Source organism: Phasianus colchicus, chromosome 21 (assembly GCF_987193195.1).
Source record: "Phasianus colchicus chromosome 21, bPhaCol1.hap1.1, whole genome shotgun sequence".
Taxonomy (NCBI): Eukaryota; Metazoa; Chordata; class Aves; order Galliformes; family Phasianidae; genus Phasianus; species Phasianus colchicus.
Window position 1 is genome coordinate 9,183,824 of NC_143456.1, and position 22,977 is coordinate 9,206,800.

The following is a 22,977-nucleotide window of genomic DNA, read 5'->3' on the forward strand; positions in this document are numbered from 1 at the left end:
GATGCTCGTCGCCTCCCGCGCATTCATCCGCCGACACATGGCACTTGGGGCCGCAGTCAAAGGGAAGCGGTCCCCTGGTAGCAGCGCCCAGCTGGCGGAGCGGGGCGGAGCGGGGCCGCCCGCGTGAGAACGGCCCAGATGGGGCCGGGGGCATCGATCCCGGGCGGGCGGGGCGCGGGGAGCGGGGCGCGGCCCCGACGGGGCGGGAGGGGCGCGGGGCGCGGCAGGCAGTGCCGTGGTTGCCGGCAGAGGCGGGGAACATCCCGTTTTATTCCCCCGTTTCTCCGTCCCGCAGCTCCGACCGCGCGGAGGTCGGAACGCTGCCGGGTGCGGGCCGGGCTGCGGGGCGAGCCGAAGGGAGCGACCGCTCGGGGTAGAAGCGAACGCCGCTTCGTCGGCCCAAAAAGCGCAGTGGCGGCGGGCGGCTGTCAACGGGACCCCGCGCGGCCACGCATCGCTCCGCGGACACCCGTGGCGCCGGGCCCGGCCCTCCCCGCCTCAACCCCGGCCGGCAGCGGGCAGGAACCCGCGGGTCGCGGACCCCGCGATCCGCCCCGTGCCGCGCCCCCCGCCCCCCCCGCCCCGCACCTACCGCTGCAGCGCGTCCCGGGGCTCCGCGCGGGGCGCACCTTTACCGGGCGAAGGCGACGGCCGGCGGCGCCCCGCGCCCTCGCGGCTCTATAAAGGGGCGCGGACGCCCCGTCCGGCGGCGGCGCGGCGCGGGGGGGCCACGGGGGGCGACGGCGGCGGAGGCGGCGATTGGCCGCGGCGCGCGGTGACGTGTGCGCGCGGTGCATAAGGCTGCGGCCGCGGGGCTGCCGGGAACATGCAGTGCGCCGAGCGCTGCCGGACGGCGCGGGCCGCGCGGGCAGCGCCGCTCCCCTCCGCGCTCCGGCCCCGCCGCGCCGTTGCGCCCCGCCGGGAGGCGCCCCAGTGCCGGCAGCGCCGGGAGATGCCGCGCGGGGACGTGGGGTAGCGCGGGGCACGCAGGTAGGAGCCGGGGACGGCGGGGGACGGCGAGCGGCGGAGCCGGGAGCGGAGCGAACGGAGCGAACGGAGCCGGGAGCCGCGCTCAGCGTCTCCCCGCGCACGGACGGCGACCCCGCTCCGCGCCGCTCGGGCCATGGCACCGCGCCTGCAGCCTGCGCCCGTCTGACGGCGGGCGGCCCGATGCCCTGCGCCCGTGCTGTCCTCGTCTTGTCGTCTTTTTTTTTCTTTTTTTTTTTTTTCTTTTCCCTCCTTTAATTTCTGTTTGGGAAAAGCAGATGCACTTTGACTTCTGACTGCTCTACCTCAGACCTGAGAAAAAACTCGTCACCGTCGACCGCTTCTCGGCGGTTTTTTAATTATCGCCGTTTTCGTTTTATCTGAGCGCCGATTTCTGCGCCGCCGCGCGTCGGCCTCAGCCGGGCCGGGCCCGGGACCCGCGGCCCTGGGACAGCGACCGACCGAAGGCTTTTCTCTCTCCAGTCCTTTTTCTTCTCTTCCTCTTCTCCAAGGCTTTTTTTTTTTTTTTTTTTTTTTTTTTTAAATAATAATTATAACGTACACACACACACACACACACATATATATAAAAGCAAACCTACGCCGCTGTTGTCGTCTTTTTATTTTTATTTCGAATTTTCGCTTGCCATCTGGGACGCCGATACCCCACTCTCAGAAATAACCAAAGACAATGGTTCACTGTGCGGGCTGCAAAAGGCCAATCTTGGACCGGTTCTTGTTGAATGTACTGGACAGGGCTTGGCATGTGAAGTGTGTTCAGTGCTGTGAATGTAAATGCAATTTGACAGAGAAATGCTTTTCGCGAGAAGGCAAGCTTTACTGCAAAAACGACTTCTTTCGGTAAGTACCGCAACCGCCGCCCGGAGCCGCGGCTCTTTTCCATCCGTTTGCCATCTTTTCCCGTCTGTTTATTTTTTTCGCTCGCCGCAGAGCCCCGTTCTCACGGTGATGTCGGGCCGCGCTCTGTCTCCCGGCGCTGCCCGCCCGCAGCTGCGCTTCCGAACCCGCCCGGGGCGGCGCGGAGCGATGCCGGGCCGTGGCCGCGCCTCGGGGGGCCGCGCTGCGGGAAACGCTGCGGGCCTGGGTCGCGGCCCGGCTGTGGGAGCTCCCGGCAGGGCCGAGCCCCGCAGAGTCCCGGCCCGGCCCGGCCGCTCCATCGCGCTGTGCACCGGCAGCACAACGCGGAGCGGCCGCAGCCCACGGGCGGCCCCGCATCTCCCGCTCCTACGCGGCCATCGCGGCGCCGAACTCCGCTGCCGTTTCTCGGTGCCGTTATCGGGGCGCGGAGGGGAAAGCCGCCCCGGCGTGGAATTAATTTCCCCGGCGTTGGCCCTCGGTCCCGACCACAGTGGTTGCGTTTTCTTTTATCGTTTTGTAAGGTCTAAGTCAGCGGGCATTCGTTGGGAAAAGCGAACTCTGGGGAGGGATGGTTTGGGGTTGCTTTTGGTTTAGTTTTTGGTTTGGTTTGGGGTTGGGGTTTTTTTGTGTGTGTGCGCGCGTTTTTGATTTATTTACTTTGGTTTCGGTTTGGTTTTCGTTTGTGTCGGTTCGGTGCGGTTCCGGGGCCGGCGCTCTCCCATCGGGCTGGGCGCACGGCACTGCCCGCTCGCTGCCCCCGCAGCCTCCCGACCCGCCGCCTCTCCCTGCAGGTGTTTCGGGACCAAGTGTGCGGGCTGTGCCCAGGGCATCTCCCCCAGCGACCTGGTCCGCAGGGCGCGGAGCAAAGTGTTTCACTTGAACTGTTTTACGTGTATGATGTGCAACAAGCAGCTCTCCACCGGCGAGGAGCTCTATATCATAGACGAAAACAAGTTCGTCTGCAAAGAAGATTACCTAAATAACAGCAATACTGCCAAAGAAAACAGCCTGCATTCAGGTGAGGGAGCGCGGGGCGGCGGCTCTCCCTCTCCCGTCCCTTCCCTTCTCCCCCCGCCCGGTTCCCGCACCCCTTCTGACTCTCGGCCCTTCGCTGCCCGCAGCTACCACCGGCAGTGACCCCAGCCTGTCCCCCGACTCCCAAGACCCCTCCCAGGACGACGCCAAGGACTCGGAAAGCGCCAACGTGTCCGACAAGGAGACAGGCAGCAACGAGAACGACGACCAGAACCTGGGGGCCAAGCGGCGGGGGCCCCGCACCACCATCAAAGCCAAACAGCTAGAGACTCTGAAGGCCGCCTTCGCGGCCACCCCCAAACCCACGCGGCACATCAGGGAGCAGCTGGCGCAGGAGACCGGCCTCAACATGCGCGTCATCCAGGTACCGGGCGCGGGCTGCCTTCCCGGCCCCGGGAGCTCGCGGCAGCCCGGGAGGGTCCGAACGGGGCCGCCGACAGCAGCGGAATTAATAAGCGGAGATGCGAGGGGTTAATGCATAAATAAGGATGACGATGCGCTGGAATTATTAAAAGGTTTATAAACCCGCAGCGCTGAGGGTAATGGGGGGTTGAAGGACCATTAAAGGCGAGGTTGGATGGGAGATGCTCGGAGCGGGAGCCATCCGGTCGGGGCGCCGGGAAAGAACGCGCTCGTTCCCGACCCGCGGCGGTAGCGCGTGGTTACCGGTACCGGTGCTGTGCCCGTGACCGACCCACCTTTCCTCCCCCCTCACCCCGCCTACAGGTGTGGTTCCAGAACCGCCGCTCCAAGGAGCGCCGCATGAAGCAGCTGAGCGCGCTGGGCGCCCGCCGGCACGCCTTCTTCCGCAGCCCGCGCAGGATGCGGCCGCTGGTGGACCGCCTGGAGCCCGGCGAGCTGCTTCCCAACGGGCCCTTCTCCTTCTACGGAGGTGGGTACGCGGCCGCCGCTCTCCGTCCGGTGCGCGGGGCGGGGCGGGCAGAGCGGCCGGGAACCGCGGCCGGGGGAACCGCGGCCGGGCGAACGGCGGCCGCCGCTCTCCCATCCGCGCTCCGGGCCCGGCTCGCAGCGGGCGCTGCCTCAGCCCGGGGCCGCCGGGCGCGGTTCCCCGTCGCGGTTCCCGTTCCCGGCCGTGCCGTCGCGCTGCTCGCGGTGCGTCTCGCGGCGCCGCTGCCGATTGCGGTCCCTCAACCCCGCACCCGCCGCGCCGCGCGTCTCCTCCTCTCCGTTACGCTCGGGCGCTCGTCCTCCGCGCTACCGCCCGTGTCTCTCCTTGCCGCCAGATTACCAGAGCGAGTACTACGGCCCCGGGGGCAACTACGAGTTCTTCCCGCAAGGCCCGCCCTCCTCGCAGGCGCAGACGCCGGTGGAGCTGCCGTTCGGGGCGGCGGGCGGACCGCCGGGCACGCCGCTGGGCGCGTTGGAGCATCCGCTGCCCGGGCACCACCCGCCCGGAGAGGCGCAGCGCTTCCCCGACATGCTGGCGCACCCCGCCGGGGACTCGCCCAGCCCCGAGCCCACCCTGCCCGGCTCCCTGCACTCCATGTCCGCGGAAGTGTTCGGCCCCAGTCCTCCGTTCTCCTCGATATCCGTCAACGGCGGTGCTAACTACGGCAATCACTTGTCACACCCACCAGAAATGAACGAAGCGGCCGTGTGGTAGCTTTAAGCGAACTGGGTCTAAGTAAGTGATGATCATCTAGTCTGCTTGTTGTTACGGTGTACAGAAATGAGTAAATGTAACATCTCTCCCGCCCTAAGACAATGGCACCTTGGGAACGAACTGCGCCCGGCGGCTCCGCGCTGCTGCAGAGCGGGACGATCCCGGTGTGCGTTTGTCACAGACACGGGGACCTGCGTGTGCCATGACAAAGGAACTGGTGAAGCTGTACAGTAACGCGCCGCCGCGCCGTGGGATGGATGGATGAGTGTGGTTACCCCGTCGGATGTCACCCCGAGAGCCACAATCCTTAGAAACTCCTCTTTTAAAAACAAACAAACAAACAAACAATGATTGAATGGCGGAAAGGTGAAAGGAAAGGGGGAAAAGCTGCAAGAACTCTGAGCGCTCCCGATAAGGATGGTTCTGGCGTTCCGCATTTCTTTGTTCATTTTTCCCTCTCAAAGTTCAACCACGAGAAACTCTTTAGCTTCAGCCATTGCAGCCTGCTGAATACCAGGTGGGACAACTTTTCTTTCTCCTTTTTTTCCTTTATTGTTGGTTTTGTTTTGGTTTTTTTTTTTCCGGTTGTTGTTTTCTTCTTTTGTTTCCCTCCCCAAATAACAAATACTAAATGTTGAGCCCTCGGCACCAACTCTTCTACCTTCACAATGCTACACATACAAAACCTCCTCATCATAGCAAAGGTCGCCAACGGACCTCTAAGGCGAATGACTTGAAAAGAAAAAAAATACAAAAAAAAAAAAAAGACAAAAACAAAAAAAACAAACGAACAAAAAGCATTCTACCTTCACAAAGAGAGCAAAGCGAAACGAAAAGACTCTATTGAACTAAAACAGTCAACTGTTTACGTCTAACGTTAAATTCAGGAGCTCGATGTTTTACTAACAAATCCTGTTTTAGAACCTCTTGTTCGAAAGCAAAATATTTTGAGCAGCCAACCAAAATAGTTCCTTTTCTTTTCTGTAGATGTACAAAGCGATCGCAGGGCTTGTGGTTCACTGTGCTAGTTTGTCAAAGGTGTTGTTTACAGAAGGCAAAGAGAAACCCGCGAATCCCAGACCGTTGCCAAATAAAGGGAATCTATAGCACAAATACTGTCAGGTGCTCCGCACCAGCAACCCGGAGAGGCGTTTCCAAATGTCACAAGGTTAAAACCAGAACAGAACGAACATCTTTGCTAATTTTTAGTCCTGTTGAACATTCATGGAATTGTTAATATGACTTATATAGACCCACACAGGTTTTATTTTTGTGTCTTTAAAATGAAAGTCCAAAATATTTAAATTTTATGGTCAAATATGCAGTCGACAGCTGCTACTTTTTTCTTTATATATTAAATTTCTCATATGTCTTTTATTGTTCTAATAAACCTAAGCTTGTGTGACCTCCAGTGCATATTAGACCATTCACTGTATGAAAGAAAACATGTTGGATAAAATTTGTGCGTTTTTAATAAAATTAGAAAATGGGATGTTTAGATAAGTGGTGTTTCATTGGGTGTCTGAGAAACCAAAACAGCCCCGAGAGAGCCGTGCGTGCAGCTCGGCGCCCTGCAGAGCCCAGCAGTGCTGCTCTGCACGTTGCTCAACCGGCAGCATGGGATGGAACCGGGCTGTGCTGAGAGAAGGCACTCAGAGAGCTCATTAACAGAAGTGTTTGATCAGCAGCGAAAGCTTGCAGATCTGTGTTTGTAACTGCTGAAAGGTCATTTTAAATTTTTTTATTTTTATTTTTTAATTGGATGGTCTGCGAAGCAGCAAATCCTCAGTGCCCCGAGCGTGGTTATTTTATTTTATTTTATTTTGGAGCTGACAAGGACTCAATGGTTTGATACTGCAGTATTTGTGGAGCGTGCGGCAGGGTTTGGCAGGAGAAGCACGCGGATTTTCTGGGACAGAAATGAAGTAAATGAGGATTTCCTGCAGCCCGGTGCTGGGCAGGTGTGGCGGTTCTGGTACGGCTGATTGCAGCAGTGCGAGGGCTCGGGCAGCGTCGGAGGGTTCGCTTCAGCTCTGCAGCATCGCAGCTCAGTGCAGCGCCTTCCGCCCGCTGCGATAATGGGATGGACGGGCGGTAATTGCGTATTTCCCTTCATCTCTCTGCTAATTGTGATTCCGTCGGGCTTCTGTTTTATTTTCTGTCGGCGCAGAAATTCGCTCCGAGGCGCAGATTTCTCCGCTCTCAGCACTTCAGGGCTTTCTCTCTTTGCTCTGAACTCGCGATGCTTTCAAGTCAGACGATCTGTAATTTCAGGGGCGGTTTTGCTCCCGACGCCGTTGCTGTGCCCCCGTCCGGGTGAAGCAATAGTTCAGCTTCAACACAAAACGTCTTTTATATACATATATATATACTGTAAAGGCAAAAAACAACAGGGATCCATCGGTAGTGTTTCTGAAGAGTTTATTTAAGGCAGGGAGACTTGTTAACCTCGAGGCTCAGCGCCTGGCTCATCCATTCGCCTTTTGTATCCTTGCCGTGATTTTTCCCTCTGTTTTGCATTTACGTGAGCATAGCAAGGGGTAATCTCTTCGTGACAAACTTTTACTTATCTGTGCAAACGCTGTTTATAAATACTGCTATTTGTGTTACCGGTCTGTGCTGCTGTTTTATTGTCCAATCAATTATTTTAAACGAGGATCTCATTTTGCAGAAATCATGTCTGCCAACTACTCGTTTTTCCCTTTTTATTTTTTTTTTCTCCCTTTTTTCTTTTTTCTCTCTTTTTTTTTTCCCCTGCACCAGGGTGTTCGTACGGTTTATTCATGCTAATTTAGGCGGAGATGTGATGTGGTTCAGTTTAGGTCACCGGTTTCTAAAGGGATGCAGGAGAGCCTGCCTTGTTCCCCACGCTGCCGCTCGCTCTCAGAGCAGCTCTGCCATCACAAGGAGCCAACCCAGCAGTGGTTCCCATGCCCAAAGCCAAACGTGCCCATCACAGCTCCCGGGATGCAGCATGGAGGCCTCAGCCCTTTGCAGATTTGAATTCCGTGCTCTTCAGAGCGGCGCTGGGTGTTTCTGAGGACCCTAATCCAGCAACAATCGCAGAGTCAAAACTCCTTTTGAAATCATTGTGGTGTCGGGTTCTTGTAAGTCCTCGTTTACAAGAGCGTTTCCATTGACTTCAGTAGCATTACTTGCGTGAATGGAGGGCTGCAGGAGAAGGCCCTCGGAACACATGTGCTGCTTGGAGGGCTTTTACGTGTGCATATTAATTCTTTAGCTGCGGCGAGGCGGCTGTGCCACCTCCATTGCTGTGTGTGTGCAGTGTGCTTTCCAAAGTGTGTTCAGAATAATGGCTCTGATCTTTTCTCCCTCGGCTGCTCCTGGTTTTGGTGCCATCCCCCCCAGCGGAGCGCGGTGCCGTGGGGCTGCTTGGTGCCCACACTGCAGAGCTGCCCTGGGGAGCAGGATGTCCTTTGGCACGGATGGGGATCTCTGCATCCGTGGGCGACGCTGAAGGTTTTGCAATCCCACATGTAGGACTGTACTGCTTTATTAGGAAAAAGGACACTGGGAAGCTATTGTGAGTATTATTCACGTCGAGCTCATTTATTTGAAGGAGATACTTTGCAGGATAAAGCGCCTTTAGAATGCAGTGGGTTCACGGCACTCAGAAGCACCGCTTTGGCACAGAGCGGCTGCGTTGTGCGGTGCTCCTCTCTGCCCTCCCTGCTGCTCTCCTTCCCATTCCCACTTTGCTCAGGCCCTGGCGTGGGGAGCAGGAGGGGATTTGTAAAGCCGTGCACCCCGAGAGTAGGAACGTCCTCAAACTCTGATTTGAGGCCAAATGATATGTATTATTTTAATGCGTTTATTTGTACCCAGGCGCTGAGTGACGGGTGCATGATACCAATCTATAAATAAATATAATTTACAAGCATCAGCGGTGATTTACATGCTCCTGCTATTCTAGGAAGTGGCCTAGAGTTTTTCCCCAAGCAAGAATGTTGTGTTTAAGCCTTGCATGCCCATACATACTAAATATAAGCAATCAGTCTGGCTTTCTGTTCCCATCCCAGCATACAGACTAAGGTATGCTTTCCTCTCTGTTCAGCACAATCGACTGCTGCGTATCTGTAGGGCCGAGGCAGATTATGGAGGTGCTTTTATTTATGTCTGTGCTCTGCGTTCCAGATGACCACAAGATATTCCTGAAGTTCTAACTCAAATTAATGGGACCATTAAAGAAATGTATTTTGAGTACGAATCCATTTGGGATTGCTGTCTGCCTCTTTCAAAACGGTATTTGTTGTGCTTTCAGTCTCAGACCCGGCTTATGACGCTGAGTTGCTTGTTGTCCAGAAAGCTTTTCATTCATTAATGGGAGGAAGGGCAGCCCTGCGTTGTGTGGCTGCTGGGCAGGAGTGTGCTGGCCGTACCACAGCCCCAGTTGGGCAATCTGACTGACCGCACTGTGCTTACCCACCGTGCAATCCCTGAGCTGGCTGCTGCCTTGCTCCCATTGCACACATCCTCAGTGCAGAGGGCATCGCTGACCCGAGCTCAGGGCTGTGTGTGTGCTCTGATGCTGCTTGGTGCACTCTTTGGGCAGTGTTACTGGGAGCTGGATTGATTTCCTGCTTGGTTTCAGTACCAGCTGCTTCCTGCAGAACGGCCGCTGTTGGAGAGGCTGATGGTATCTCAGTGTGTTTGGAACTCACTGCTCAGCTCTGTTAGTGGTGGTTTGAGGGCCGGAGCAGTGCCTCTGTGTCAGAGCTGCAGCCACACGTGTTGGATGGGGGGAGAGGTGGAGGGGGAACCTCAGGACAGAAGCTGCCCGTGGGCTGGGCTGTGTGTGCTGAGGTTCTCTGCTGCGCTCCTCTCAGTGCTCCGGAGAGCTCACACGTGTGGTTGGCTTTGGGAGATTTCTCAAAAAAAAAAAAAAGAGGTTTTTGCTCCATCTGAAAAGGTTTTGTGGTTGTCGCTGAGTGGCTTTAAAATTCCTTCTGCTAGGAGCATCCTCAGCCCGTGTGTCTATGCGGATAAGCTGCATTCATCGTGTTTTTAGGTGTAAGAACAATTAAGAGTTGATCAAATCTTGGAAACAGTTGTGGTTTTTGACTGAGTGATCATTAGGGATGTCGGAAATACCCAAATAAATACGAAGTACATTCATCCATAAGTCTAAACAAATATTTATAGGGAGAGATTTTTATTACAGACATCTAAATTCGCTGCAGTGTATTTTTCCTCGTAGCAGATGGGTTTGGTGTGAGCTCATTCCTTCTTCCCCCATCTCCTTCCTCTTCTTTTTCTCCTTTTTCACCGACGAATCGAATCGCTGATACAAAAAGAACATCTGAGAATAAAATAGTGCGGCTAAAACGAGAAAAGGACGGATTGGAAAATGACATTGGCTTGCCAAAATGTAGGAAAGAGCAGCTCTGTGCTGGCTGGTGGCCGTGCTGGGGCACACAGCGTCCGTGGATGGGTCACGTTCTGCTGCTGCCAATGCCACACAGTGTGTGTGGGTGCTGCTGCTGCTGCGTGGGTCCCCCGGAGCCCTGGGACGGACGGCTGCTTTTCTTTATTGACGTATTTAAGAAATGCACTGGAAAAAAAAAAAGGATTTGTATGAGTAACATGTAAGGGTACAGACACAGACACAGCAGTGTGAGCCCTTCGCTGCCGGAGCTGCCCCTGAATCGGGCAGTTTCCTGGAAGATGAAATGTTCCACCAATACGTGGGAGAAATGGAAAGTTCTGCTTGTAGTGCAAAAATCCCCGTGTTTATCTGTGACGTGCGTGGGGTCTGTTCCCCTTTTAGCAGATAAGTGTGTAAATGAAAAGTAAAACGAAGAGCAAGCGTGCCGAAGAAACGATGTCGGGTAGTTTGATGGCTCCTGCCTGTAGCTTCCAAGCAGGTGGAGGGCTTGGTGGGATGCACTGCCATGCAGAAACAGGCTTTTGTGATGGTCTGAAATTAAAGTGTATGGATATCGTGTTTGTCCAAAAAATGCTTATGAACCAAATCCACAGCAGCGTGATTTGAGGGCATGCGAACCAGAAATTAAAACTGAGTCTGAGAGCCTGGTTTAATGACCCCACTAAGTGGAAGGCAAAAAGAGAGAGAATGGACTGTGAAGAAGGAGCCTGTGCTGGTGGAACGTTTTAACAACTCCGGACTTTAATACCACAGATTCTGCTCCATGTCTTTCTCTGAAGCCAATCTTTTACTTACAGAACTCATGCATCTCGCCGTGTGTTGCTTAGGAATTGCACTGGGCACCTTCTGATGAAGCACTGCTAAATGCTGCCCTGCCTTTACTGAGGGGGTATTTATCATTTGTTGGGGTTGGGTCGGAAACATCCCTTCTTCACTCCATGAAGTGCAGAGCTTTGAAAATGCAATTATGCATGGGGCAATCACCAGTGGTTCTGTGGTTGGCTGAGTACGTCCCAGGAGCTGCTCAGGTAAGCATTTGTTTCTGCTCCTTCACTTCCTCTGGATTTATTTCTCCTGCCTTTGTTTGTAACGGTATCTTTTAGTCTGGAAACAACACGGCTGTGAACTTGGAGGGGAAATAAAGCAGAAGCAAAGGCGGTTTGCACCTTCTGCTTTGGAAATCTGTCTGTAACATACATGGAAGAGCCTTAATTTCACATCACAGCAGCAACAGCAAACACACCTAACATACAATGCAGAGCATTAGAGCTGTCACTCAGACCGTGAGAAAATAAATACAAAATAAAGTTGAAATAGAATCGTAAACATTTGACCGCATACAATCCAAGGGTTTTGTTTGTAATGATAACCTGCATTTCCAGCGAGCATCGGCTTTTACATAACTTGAGATGCAATCCTCACAGCAGACGGTCCTGCACGGGTTCCTCAGGAGCCGTAGGGCACCGGGGAGGGGGGGAAAGGGGCGAAGTGCCCCCCGAGCTCCTCCTGCGGGTGCCGTGCGGGCCGGCAGGGAGCGGGAGCCGCCGGGCCCGTAATTAATGATATTCCTCTGCCCTCTGTAGGACGAGCGGCTGCACTGAACGCTCCTGCTTCGGGGGAACCAAACTGCATCCCGGAGCCGTGGAGAAGCGCCGGGCCTGGCCTGCGCCTTCCTGTGCTCTAATTAGAATGCATGTCGGGATTAATCTGTGTAACATTCAGAAGCAGATAAGCAGAGAGGGAGAGCCGGGTGCTGGCAGGAAGGGGACGAGCGAACCGCCTGCTCCATGCAGTTGAACTTTGCAGCTTGCTGCTAGCAGCATCACAAACCCACCAGTGCCAGCACAAACACGGGGTCCAAACAGACCTCCTGGGGTCCTTTCTGTGAGGGTGGCAGATTTGGGCCCCCATCTGCAGCTCACGTTTGAGAAGCCAATTTGGGTCCATTCTCACTCCCTACAAGAGGTGCACCGCCCTCAATTCCCAGCCATCGTTTCCAGGTGACACGTTGTTGTGTTTGGGGGCCAGGAGGGGGTTCCCAGCCTCTCACGGGGTCACTCATCTCCCACTGCTTTGCTGGGGTCCGAAAGAGGTGTGGGATGCAGCACAGGTGTGGGCAGTGCCCCACAGCTCACACGGCAGCACTACTGCAGGTATGTGCTGATTGGGGTTGGGGAAAAAAAGAAAAGTAGTACTGTGAGTTCTATAAGACGGCTGTGCTGTAAGAACCCGTCGTTCTCTGCTTTCCAGCTCTGGAGCACTCAGTGTATGAATTCTCACGACTCACTTGCATAGGGTGAGCGTTCTCCCTGGTGTAGTGGTGGAGGCAGGACAGCCCGGCCCTGCCGGAGGGCTCGGATGGTGGATTTCGGTTTTATTTTTTTTACGGCGGTTGTTTCCGCTCGAACCACCACGTACTTTAACGCAGACAAAAGACGAGAGGCGCGGGACGCGGCATTACCGCGCACGGAGCGCTCAGGCCACGCCCCCCACCGAGGCCACGCCTCTAAACAAGCCACGCCCACTAAGAGGCCACGCCCATACGCTGGCCCCGCCCCTATCGGGCCCCGCGCGCCGCCAGACCCCGCCCCCCTCCGCCCGGGAAGATGGCGGCGCCCTTAGCGCAGCAGCTGGAGGAGCTGCTCAACCCCCGGCCCGACCTGCGAGACCCCGAGGACGACGCGGAGGAAGGTGAGAGGGGATCGGAGAAGGGTTCCGTGCGGGCGGAGCCGGTTGGGGGCCGGGGTCGGTTGGGGGCCGCCGGTTGGGGGCCGCACGTGGCGGCGTGGAGCCTCAGCCGCCCCTGGTGCCGCCGCCGTGGGGGATGGGGCGGCTCGGCCCGCTGTGCCTCGGCCCGCAGCGCTGCGGGCTGGGAGCCCCGGGCGGCGCACGGCTCTGCACGCAGCCACGCGGCGCTCCGCGAGCTCAGCGTCCGGCCGCGGCTCCGCGCGGGCTCCGCTGCAGGCCGGGAGCGGATCCCGTTGGAAACTTCTAGAAAAGCGGTCCCAGAAGCGTCCCTCGGAGCCGGGCGGGCCCTGCTGAGCACCTGCGGCTCTTCGTGCTGGCGGGCGGGGGAAGCGGCGCTTCGGAACCGCGCGGGGAGGTGCAGGGGGAGGAATAATTGCAGTGCGGTTCTTTTCTCTCGTTAGCCGTCCTGAGATGTTTGTGTATTTGTGTGTATATGGGAAGAGCGTGTCTGACTCGCAGTTTTCCTCTTTGAGTCGTTAAACGCAGAGTGAAGACGTTCGGTGCTGTGAGCTCTGGGCTCCACGCTGCTCCCATGGCGCCCCGTGAAGTTCAGGGTTCTGTGGGAGGGCTGAATGGGGTTTGCCTGCAGGCTGTGTGCTCTCCAAAAGGAAGAGGAGATGGGGAGGGAGGTGTGAATGCAGGCAGCACTCGTTCAAAGTAAAGCACTGCCATCCACCTCGCCTTTACAGCATGTTTGTGTTTGTAGAGGCGTGAGGAGTTTCCATGCAGGATGGCTGCTTCCTGCAGCTGCTTCTGGCCTGAAATTCGGTTCGGTTTAGATAGCCTCGTTCTGTTTCTATTTCTTTTCCTACAGCCACAGTTGCTAAAGTGATTGACAGGTTTGAGGATGAGACTGCAGATGACATTTTACCTGTTGGTAATATACGGAAAAAAGCTTCGGCCTCCCTCTTAGAAGCTGATAAAAGGTACAGTGGAAAAGCAACATCTCGCAAAGCCTTGCAGGAAGAGCTGTGGGGAGATGCTCTGTCTGAAGAAGGATCTGGTAAGAAATCTTATTTCTGTATGCTTTTAGGTACACTGTTTATAATTCTATCACGCCAGACTGAATTATGGCCGTCTCAACTGAGATGAGGAGCTTTCAATCCTTGGCAGAGGTTTATAAACAGGTACAAATAAGTTGGACGTCTTTCTGAAGTGCCCTCCTGAAATTCAGGCCGTGCTTTTTGACCATAAGGAAAAGGAAATCCCCAGAAGAGGTCTGCTTCTTCAGGGTGAGGAGGGGCTGTGAATATCTGTGAGGTGAGGCTCAGCCAAGCCCTGGCTGAACACTGTGTGGAGGGAAAGAAGTAGTTGCCATTTTAAGGCCAATAGATCTGGAGGACTGCAAGTGTATCTTATTTTAAAGATACATAAAGCAAATTGTGACCACCTAACTTGATTACTATGTCACTAATTATTGTTACAGAAGAAGAGAGATGAGGCTTTTTCCTAGATATAGACTCTTTTTTTTTTTTTTTTTTTCATTAATTAGTCAAAACAAAAAATAAAACAGAGTTTGGTGCTCAGATCAGTAGCCATTGTTGATGCATGCTGCAGAGTGACAGATCTTTTTTTCTCTTTGAATTAATAGCTGAAGGAGCCTCAGATGAGTGGTATAGTGGCAGTGAAGATTCAGAAGACGATGGCAGCTTGGGCAGTAAAACAGAGCAGCAGGCCAGCAGTGCTGGCAGTGACCAGGAGGATAATATGGAAGATGATGAAGAGAGAGATTCCACTGCCAAAGTACCAAAGTTCAGTTTCCAGAACATCACGGACTTTGAGACATTTGCAGAGGGGATGGATGATGTTGGGAGCAGTGATGGAGAAGATGAAGATGACGCCAGCATGGAAGAAGAGGAAGGAAGTGATGATGAGAAATATGAGGGGGAAGACCATGACCACATAAAAGAAACCAGTGACAACGAGGATGATGGGGGGGTGATGACATTCTCAAAGGGACAAGCAAGTGATGAGGTGGAAAAAGGAAAAGCGGTGAAGAATCAGCTAGGTTAGTGCATGTTTGCTGTGTGTTTTGATGAGGTTCACCTTGCTGACACTACAGATGATGCCCATGCTAGAGGAGACATTGGAGCACGTTAATTTGCTGTTGGTGCATGTGCAAGTTGCAGCAGCCCATGTCATTTGCAGATGTTGCACTAAATGTGCTATGCATGCTGATGTCACTGTTCCTACAAAATCTAATGTTATGGAGTGTATTTATCTGCTGGCTTACCTGAACCCACACTGAATATACTTGTAGTTTGGGTGGGAAGGGGGTCTTTACATTGTTAGTTCTGTGCTGCGGTGCTGTCTGCTGTCTTTCTTCAAATGCTGAAGTTTCTTCCAATTTATTCAGTTAAATTACCAGTTATTCTGTATTAATTGTAAGAATTACAAGTTATTCTTTTAACCAGTGAAGCAAATAGAATTTTTGTGATTCTTAGGGTTGCTGTCAGGATCACAGATAGGATGGGGAAGGGGCGAGTACTTTGGCTTGTGAAATAACTTTTTTTTTCTCTTTCTCTTACAAAGCGCTGTGGGATCAGATCTTGGAAGGCAGAATCAAGATGCAGAAGGCACTTGTAATAGCCAACCGGCTTCCTCAGCCCGATACTTTCCCCCTTTTCAGAAAGGAAGGTGGACAGGAATTCGACAATGCTGTGGAGAGCTGTAAGAATCCTTCAAACTTCTTACTTTGTGTAGAGTCTGCTGTAGCCAATGCGTTTTTACCTGTGTGAGAGAGCATCAGTAGGAAAGTGAGGGCTTTGAGTTACATATGTTTGTAGCATTAGCTATCAGTTTATATTGTCTTAATCTTTAATTAGTGTATGGGAACTGCTGAGTCACAGCCTGAACCACTGATTGGGCACCTGCAGAAAGGACTGGGTCAGCTCTGGGAGCACAGGTGGAGGCAATTCATCTGTGCAACCAGAAGGGGTAGAGCCAGGCCCCACTCCTCTTAAATCTCATTTAAGGGCTGGCTACCACTGAGGAAGGATCTCTAGCAAGAGATCCTTTTTTTGTGGAGTTCTTCTGCAAGTGTAGATCTTCAGAGACAGGTGAGTGTTCTTCTTTTTGTAACAGCTTCTTGTTGCACTGATCCTGCTACTGTTAGGATTAGATGCTGTGCAAGCATGAAGTATTTCTGACCCCGGACCAAGAAAATGTCTCCCATCACCCATGTCTGTGTATGTCTAATTGCTCTCTAGCAGCCTGTGTTGTCACTTATGTGATATTGGTAAACCTCAGCTTGGGTCCTGCTGCTGTTTCTACTTTGTGTGGGTACTGAAGTTCATTTCTCTCTTCTGTGTTGGATGTTAGAAATAACTGGCTGGGTTATCACTGCTTGGTGCGGAGCTGGGGTGCTGCTTTGTCCTGAGACACTGTAGATGCTGGGTCTGTGATTGCAGTGATTTGTCCTAACCAGGAGTAATGTAGCACAAAGGAGAGGGCCTGTGTTGTCAAAGCAAATACCATTTCAGTTGGGAGTTGCTTCAGATGTTTGGTTTTTAGGATCGCTATTAATGATACTGATCTGATGAGACTGGTAGATTCTCCAATATGGCAAATATCTGCATGTTCCAATTGATAAACACAAAGTATTCAACTTCAGTGCGTTATGGATCTGTTTAATTTCTTAATTCTTCAGTTTGTATGTGCAGCACTGATACCAGTGTGTTTGAGAGACTTTGACCTAGGCTGGCACAAGTTATCTTAAAACTGCATTAAGAACTTTTGCTGTGATCCAGCCTGACCCTGGGCCTTGCCCCTGTGCCAGGGTTTGACTATTATCTTACAGCTCACACCTGACCTGAGCATGCAGCTAATCAGCTTATCTGGAGTTATAGCAGGTGGGACTCCTTGTTTTAAAGTTAACTCAGCTGCTTTAAATGAAGTGATTAAGGAAAAGAAGGCGAACTCCCAGCAATACTAAGCTGACCTTTCAGTGAAACGCATGTTATTAATGTGTTTAATGAGATGCATTACAAACTGCACTGAGCACCGTGTTTCATTACAGGTCTAAAATGCAATATCATTAAAGACCTTTAACAGAAACAATGGTTGACATTTTGATATTTCCCATAAGCAAAATACATCCAAGAACACGCGGTGTAATACCATGCACCGTACAGCAGAGAGGTTAATCTGCCAGTTGTCCAGTACATTAAAGGAAAATCTGCTGTTAATAGCTGCACTGTGATTCCCTGCCCATCCTGTTTTCAGAATCCAGGCAGGGAAGTTGCAGCAGTTTGCTGTTCCAGATGACCTGTGTTCAGGTTCCACATTGAGTGGGGAGACAGCAGAACAACCCACATTGGGGGACATGCCAGGCTGATGGGTGGGGAGTGAGGAGCTTAGGAACATTCTGATGCTGCTATGTTTGTTTAGCATTTGCTGGTGTTCTCTAAGGGTCTAAGTTCAAATTTCTTTTTATATTTTTTAAATTCAGTCTGTAATTGTACAGTAAAGTAGGTTACAGCAGCTGTTTGTGATGATCTGCACTGTTGTCCAAGCAGATATTTCTCTGTTCTGCAGAGGTGCTCTTACCAGAAGTTGGAAAGCGCCAAGCATGAAACATGAGGCACAACTTTGTGTGTGCAGGTCTTAGGAGAGTCTAGGAGTGCAGTGGGTGGCAGTGACCAATTTGTCCCCAACTTGGTGGTGCTGGGCTCTGTGAGAGGGATTTGGGACATCCCAGCTCAGCAAGGGCACGTCCAGCATGTCTGAGCTGTGGCATGGTTTCTGTGAGGGAAATGCCTGGGTAACAGCACTGTGAAGCCTTAGTTTCAGTGGGTGAAATTAACTCAATTAAAAAAAAAAAAATACATATATTGTAATCTATTTAAAGCTTTTCTTGATGGACCTTGATTTAGGAGGGCAGTCTCACTTTTCATCAGTCAGTTTCCAGAAGGAGCTCTGACTGAGAGGTTTGCTGGGTTCTATACAAATAAACTTCTAGAAACTCAATTCTAAACAGTGAGGTGGTGGGCTGGGTGTACATTTCTGCACTCCTGCATTCTCCTCTCAGTTGTGTTACTAGATTGTGGGCAGGAGCCCATTCTCCAGACAGGAAAAAAGGAAAGAATTGGGCACGAGAAGGTTTAAAGATGAATCATTTTATCATGGGTTTAAGGCAAGGCTTTGTGAATGCTGGGTGTTGAGCTTGTTCCATTGCACGTAGCATGCTTCAGACTTGGATGGGATTTAAGATAATCATGACATTGACACTGTTTTGGAATGGATGATCCTTTCCTTTTAGGGAAGCCTCAGCAATTCCTTCCAAATCCACAAAATAAATCTGGCGTGCTTTCATGATCTTCTCTGAATGAGAGGAAATGATCTGGTGTGTGAAGCTGCACAAAGCAGTGCTGCCCAAAGTCCTGGCTCTGTGTTAGGAGTGCTGCAGGCTCTGGGCACCTGGGTCCCTTTCACCTCTTTCAGAGCTTCCCTAGCAAGCTTTTGGTGTTATCCAAAGCCCTTCCCTTGCTCGTGAAGGTTCTGCTCCCTGCCTGTAGGAAGGATGAATTTGTTGAGGTGGAAAACAGCCCTCCTCTATTTGCCTTGCTGGTGTGTCCCACTTGTGACAGCTCTTTGTGCAGCTGGTGGTGGCAGCGAGGCTCCCCAGGGACTGATTGATGGTGTTAAAGAGCAGGCAGCAATGATGTACGTGCTTTTGCAGTTTTACAGCCAAATCTGAGCAAAAATGGTAAGGTCACACACATTTCCCAAATTCTGAGTTTGCATCTTAGGAAAAACTCAGGTGTTTAATTTATTATTTTTGTAATCTTTTATGGGAAAAAAAAAAAAAGATGTACCTTGGACAATCTTGGATTCCTGAGATCTCAGGTTCTGGTGGATGATTTACTACAAAATTGCTTATAAATTGAAGTAGAAAATGTTTTGCAGACCTGGCAGCTTTCAGGCTTCACACCCATTTGTCACCCAGCATTTCCCTTTGTGTATAGAACAAGAATTAATTAGGCTGCGCTGCAGGAAAAGTTTATGGCCATAATTTATATAGGATGAATTCCTGTTTAAAGAGACAGCATTGCTTTGTTTGCACCGTGTTACTTCTTCTTTTTTCCTAATCTTTAATTATATCCCAGATATTTTTTTTTCCAATCCTCCTTTTTACCTACACATCGCAGCTGTGCTCATGGAGCTCGTGTTTCTTCCTGCTTTGCATCCATGGAGCAAGTCGGGGAGGTCTCTTAATACCAAAACCACGGCGGCTGCGCTCTGAAGGCAGTGCAAATTGTGGATGCACTGCACACGTGAGCTCCCACAGCTCATGTTTGTGAGGTGCTGCTGCCCAGGGCAGTCTGTTTCTCCAAGATACGTTTGTATTCTCTCGCACCGTATCTCCTAGTCTGGTCCAGGGCTTGAGATGTTGCCTCCGTTTGGGGTCTTGCACGTTCAATTAATGTTTTTCATAATCAATGCAAGTCAGAATTTGCAATCTGCTCCTGATTTGCACATTAAAGAGACCCATTAATTAAAAATTCCAATCCCTGGCATGTTCCCGCAGGATCCTTGCATTATTTACATAGAAAAAGAGTGCAAGGTGCAAGTTTCTGTGCGGTGTCTCTGTGCAGATTGCATGCTTGCCATTCATGTTTCTGTGTATGCTTTCAGGGAGGAGGAAGGTTGGAAGTAGATGTTGTAAAAATGGCACAAAAATTACCTCAAGGGCAGGAAGGAGTCAGGGCAGAGGTGGAAGCCATGCTGGTGAAGCCGTATCCAGTGTCAGGAATTAAACAGTGCCGAGGTTTGGGGATCTCATTTGGTAACAAAAAGCCACAGCTAGCTCTGGGGAGGGGGGCAAGCAGAGCTGTGGACAAGATCTCTTGCTCTCAGCAAAGGCCAGGAGCTGGGGTTGCTTGCAGGACCCTGCAGCTCTGTTGTTGCTGCTGTAACTCCTTACAGCCCTGGTTAAAAATACCTGGGGATGACAGTGATGCTTTGTGATTCACTAACAATAATGGGGATAATGTGTTATTTTCAATTTTTAGTTGGAGGGAAAGGTAAGTAAGAATGTACAGGAACTCATGTGGGTCTCTTGCAGGTGGCAAGATGCTGGAAGACTTAAAGATGATCAGTGGTTGTGTATTTTTTCATATGCATATCGTTTCACTTTTCAGTTAGGCAGCTCCATGAAATAGAAGTTGCCAGCTGAATGTTTGGTTTTGTTTTTTTAACTTTGGCTCTGTTTTTTTAACTTTGGCTCGGTCTGTCAGTGGGCTGAGAGGAAATACCAGACTGTGGGTTTCCTCAGTGCGAGTCCTGGAGAAATGGAGGAACACGGCTGTGATGGAAAGCAGGCAGGGTCTGTGAGAGTGGGTTGGCTCAGGAGAGGAGCAGAAGTGGTGACAGTGCATCTTAAGTGTTATTCACACTTTGAGGAACTTCTGCACAGCCCTGCAAAGATTGGTGATCAATAAGAAAATAAATCTGAAGAAAGCAAATCAGATTAAAATATGTGTATATAAAAAAATAAAACCATGATGTAACTCTCCCTGTGCTTGCAAGGCTGTTGTCCCCAAAGCTGCCTGGCTTATTAATGTGTTAATGGAGCAGCAGCTCCTCCTGGCAGCTGCTCAGCACAGTACCTGAGTAGCTCCTAATAGTTACAGCACTGCGTCCAGCTTTAAAATTCTGCTGAAACTTGTGTGTCTCTTCCCAACTCACAGTGATATTTGAGCTTTGATTTGTATTGTCTGTAGTCAACTTTATCTTCTTTTCCTGGTCATGATGGTGTTTTCTCTGGCCATGAGCTCCTAGAATCATGCACAGCTCCAGTGCTCCTTGTGCTGGGGGACAGAGCATAAGCCAGAGAGAAGCCCTGTTTCCTTGTACTTAAAGCACTGGTATGCTATCCCCTTGAGTATCTCTCCAAAAGAGCAGTGTGGCACATTCACACACACAGATGAGCATTGAAAGGTGCCATTTAATTGTACTTTATTGAGAAGTAGGGCAAAAAGGTGCACTAACAAAACTTGGTGGTGCTTGCCTGGAGCTGCACAGGGCTATCTGGGAACCTCTGAGAAAAGGAGGTGCTGACTTTTTGTTCCAAAGTATTGTAGTCCAGTCCAAACACTTCACTTGTCTTAGAAATGTCTCAGTTTCTGGGATGGAGTGAGGTTATATTTGTAGTGGCTGCAAAGGGCTGTGATAGCCTCAGAGCTTTGTGGACCTTTATAGCAGTGGCTGGTGTTGGACTCCTGGTACATAGGGTTGGTTTGCTGCTCCACTGACAGCTGTCTGGCTTGTGACTGATTGGAGCCCATTGGTGGGGAACGCCTCTGAATGATGAGGTTGAGAATCTCACTTGCATTGAAGACAGCAGGAAAGATTCACTTTGCTTTTTCTTTAGTTTATCTTATGTTCACAATGATTCCCCATCTTTAAAACATATTTTTATTCACTCTCCATGTAAGTCATGTCCAAGAAGCTGATTAAGTATTGGCTAACTTGAATAATTATGGAATCATAGAATGGTTGGGTTAGAAGGAGCCTTAAATAACATCTAATTCCAATTCCCCTGCCATGAGAAGGGTCACCAATCATGAAATCAGGTAAGATCAAGGCTAAATCAGGATAAGATTGTAGAGAACCTGTCACCTTTCCTGTACAAGAGGATGTGTTTGGCAGGAGGTTGTCTTCTCACTGTGCAGCACAATGTGTCACCCCCTGCCTTGTCACTTTGCACACCTGGTTATAGGGAAAAGATGCCATATGAAATGTGCTTTATCACCATAAGCTTGGGATTTCTCAGAGAAGCCTGCAGGAATCAGCTGCCAATGATTTTAGTCAGAATTTTGTTATCATCTCAATTCGTGGATCACTTCTAAATCTGAGATGTAGCCCATACGTATGTCTGGAGCGGATAATGCTGTGATGCAGTGCAAGGTGGGTGTCACAGGGCTGCAGGGGGAGGGATTGAGGCACAGGCAGATTACGTGGTTTCCAGTTACAGGATTAATTGGTGCTAGGCGAGATCATGGGCTTAAATATATTCTTGCTTTGAAGATTTTGCTGGGAGCCTGCACAAATGTGTGACAGCAGCACTGAGTTTCAAGCCTGAGTGTAAATTATCATGATCAGATCTAGCCCAGTTAACACTGGTGGTTCATTTTAATTGAATTGTATTAGTCTAGACACTTTATGAATACAAAAGCATTGTGCTTGTTGATTCATGAGGTGGTGAGTTCGGTTTTAAATAGATGTGGATGCAGGTGTCCCCAGATTTCACCTTCCTCTCTGATCCAATGAAGAATCTGTTCAACTGTGTGTGTGGGACCGAGCCAAAGCCTGGTGATGTTAATAAAGACTTCACTCTCAACTGAAATGAAGAAAGAAATGAGGCCAGCTTTTGCTAAGAATTAGGATCTGTAAGGATGGGCAGCCATTCTAGGTATGTATCTGCAAGAAAGACAGAGGAGGTATGAACTGCAAAGCTTAGAGAAAGCTGCAGTTGTCAGCTCCAGAGCTCTGTTTTGTCTGTGTGCTTATTAGTTTAATTGGGTCCTGGGGCTTTGAGGTTTTGTATGTTCATCCCAGTGTGAGGTTTGGGCTGTGTGAAGCATATTTTGGGGATTGTCCTTACTGTCTGTGGGTTGTTCTGCACAAGATGTTTATTTGAAGTGGAGTTTGGGGTTTTTTTTCAGAGCAAAAACTGCTTGCCCTTCCCTTTGCTGATTGTCGAGGCTGATAGCCTGTGGTATTTAGTCATCTGGAGCAGAATTTGTATGTGCTTCTCTTGTACAGATGTGCTAAAATTGAAATGCTCCCATTTTACAGGTTATCTCCATAGCCATATGTGTTGGACACTATTCATGTTTGAGGTTTCTTTTAAATTCTAGTGCAAAAAAAAAAAAAAAGTAGGGAAGGATGTAGTTGTTGACCTGATACACCCAAGCTCCAGACCATGGGATTTCACCACACTTCAGGAACATCAGATGGGCTTGCTTACGCTTGAGTTTCTCAAGATAATTAATAGTTAATTAAATGGAGTTTAACTAAATACTTGTGCACGTTAGTGTGTGTACCACACAAACAAGAAAACAAAGGCTTGCAAAGCATCCAGAGAGCATGTGCAAATGTCAGCTAACTCGAATTAATTGGCAATTGGTTACCTGGAGATGGAAACTCACTGCTTGTCATGATAAATGTAATTAATGACCCGGTATTATATGGGGAGGTCAGTCTTGATGGGCTACTGCTCCCTTCTGGCCTTAATATCGAGATAACTATGAAATTTCACATTTCTTCCTCTTTTCTCATTCCTGCCTGTGTA

General features: G+C 50.9%; 2 protein-coding genes across 10 annotated transcripts in view; both read left to right on the top strand.

Moving 5' to 3' along the window:
- The first annotated feature begins 1,644 nt into the window (after positions 1-1,644).
- On the top strand, positions 1,645-5,999 carry LHX1 (LIM homeobox 1). The gene is made up of 5 exons (XM_031591493.2): positions 1,645-1,848; positions 2,658-2,884; positions 2,988-3,265; positions 3,628-3,793; positions 4,146-5,999. The coding sequence occupies exons 1-5, from the start codon at positions 1,679-1,681 to the stop codon at positions 4,523-4,525; spliced, it is 1,221 nt and encodes a 406-aa protein (XP_031447353.1). The 5' UTR covers positions 1,645-1,678; the 3' UTR covers positions 4,526-5,999.
- Positions 6,000-12,490: 6,491 nt separating this feature from the next.
- Positions 12,491-22,977, top strand: part of AATF (apoptosis antagonizing transcription factor) — a 47,316-nt gene continuing 36,829 nt past the window's right edge. For all 9 annotated transcript variants that reach the window (XR_016459274.1, XR_004166681.2, XR_016459272.1 and 6 more), the window contains exons 1-4: positions 12,491-12,623; positions 13,495-13,683; positions 14,272-14,688; positions 15,213-15,350. Coding sequence is in view for 3 of the 9 variants with exons in the window: in XM_031591489.2 (XP_031447349.2) it covers positions 12,539-12,623; positions 13,495-13,683; positions 14,272-14,688; positions 15,213-15,350 (829 nt within the window). In the remaining 6 variants the exon portion in view is untranslated. The remainder of the gene's footprint in view (positions 12,624-13,494; positions 13,684-14,271; positions 14,689-15,212; positions 15,351-22,977) is intronic.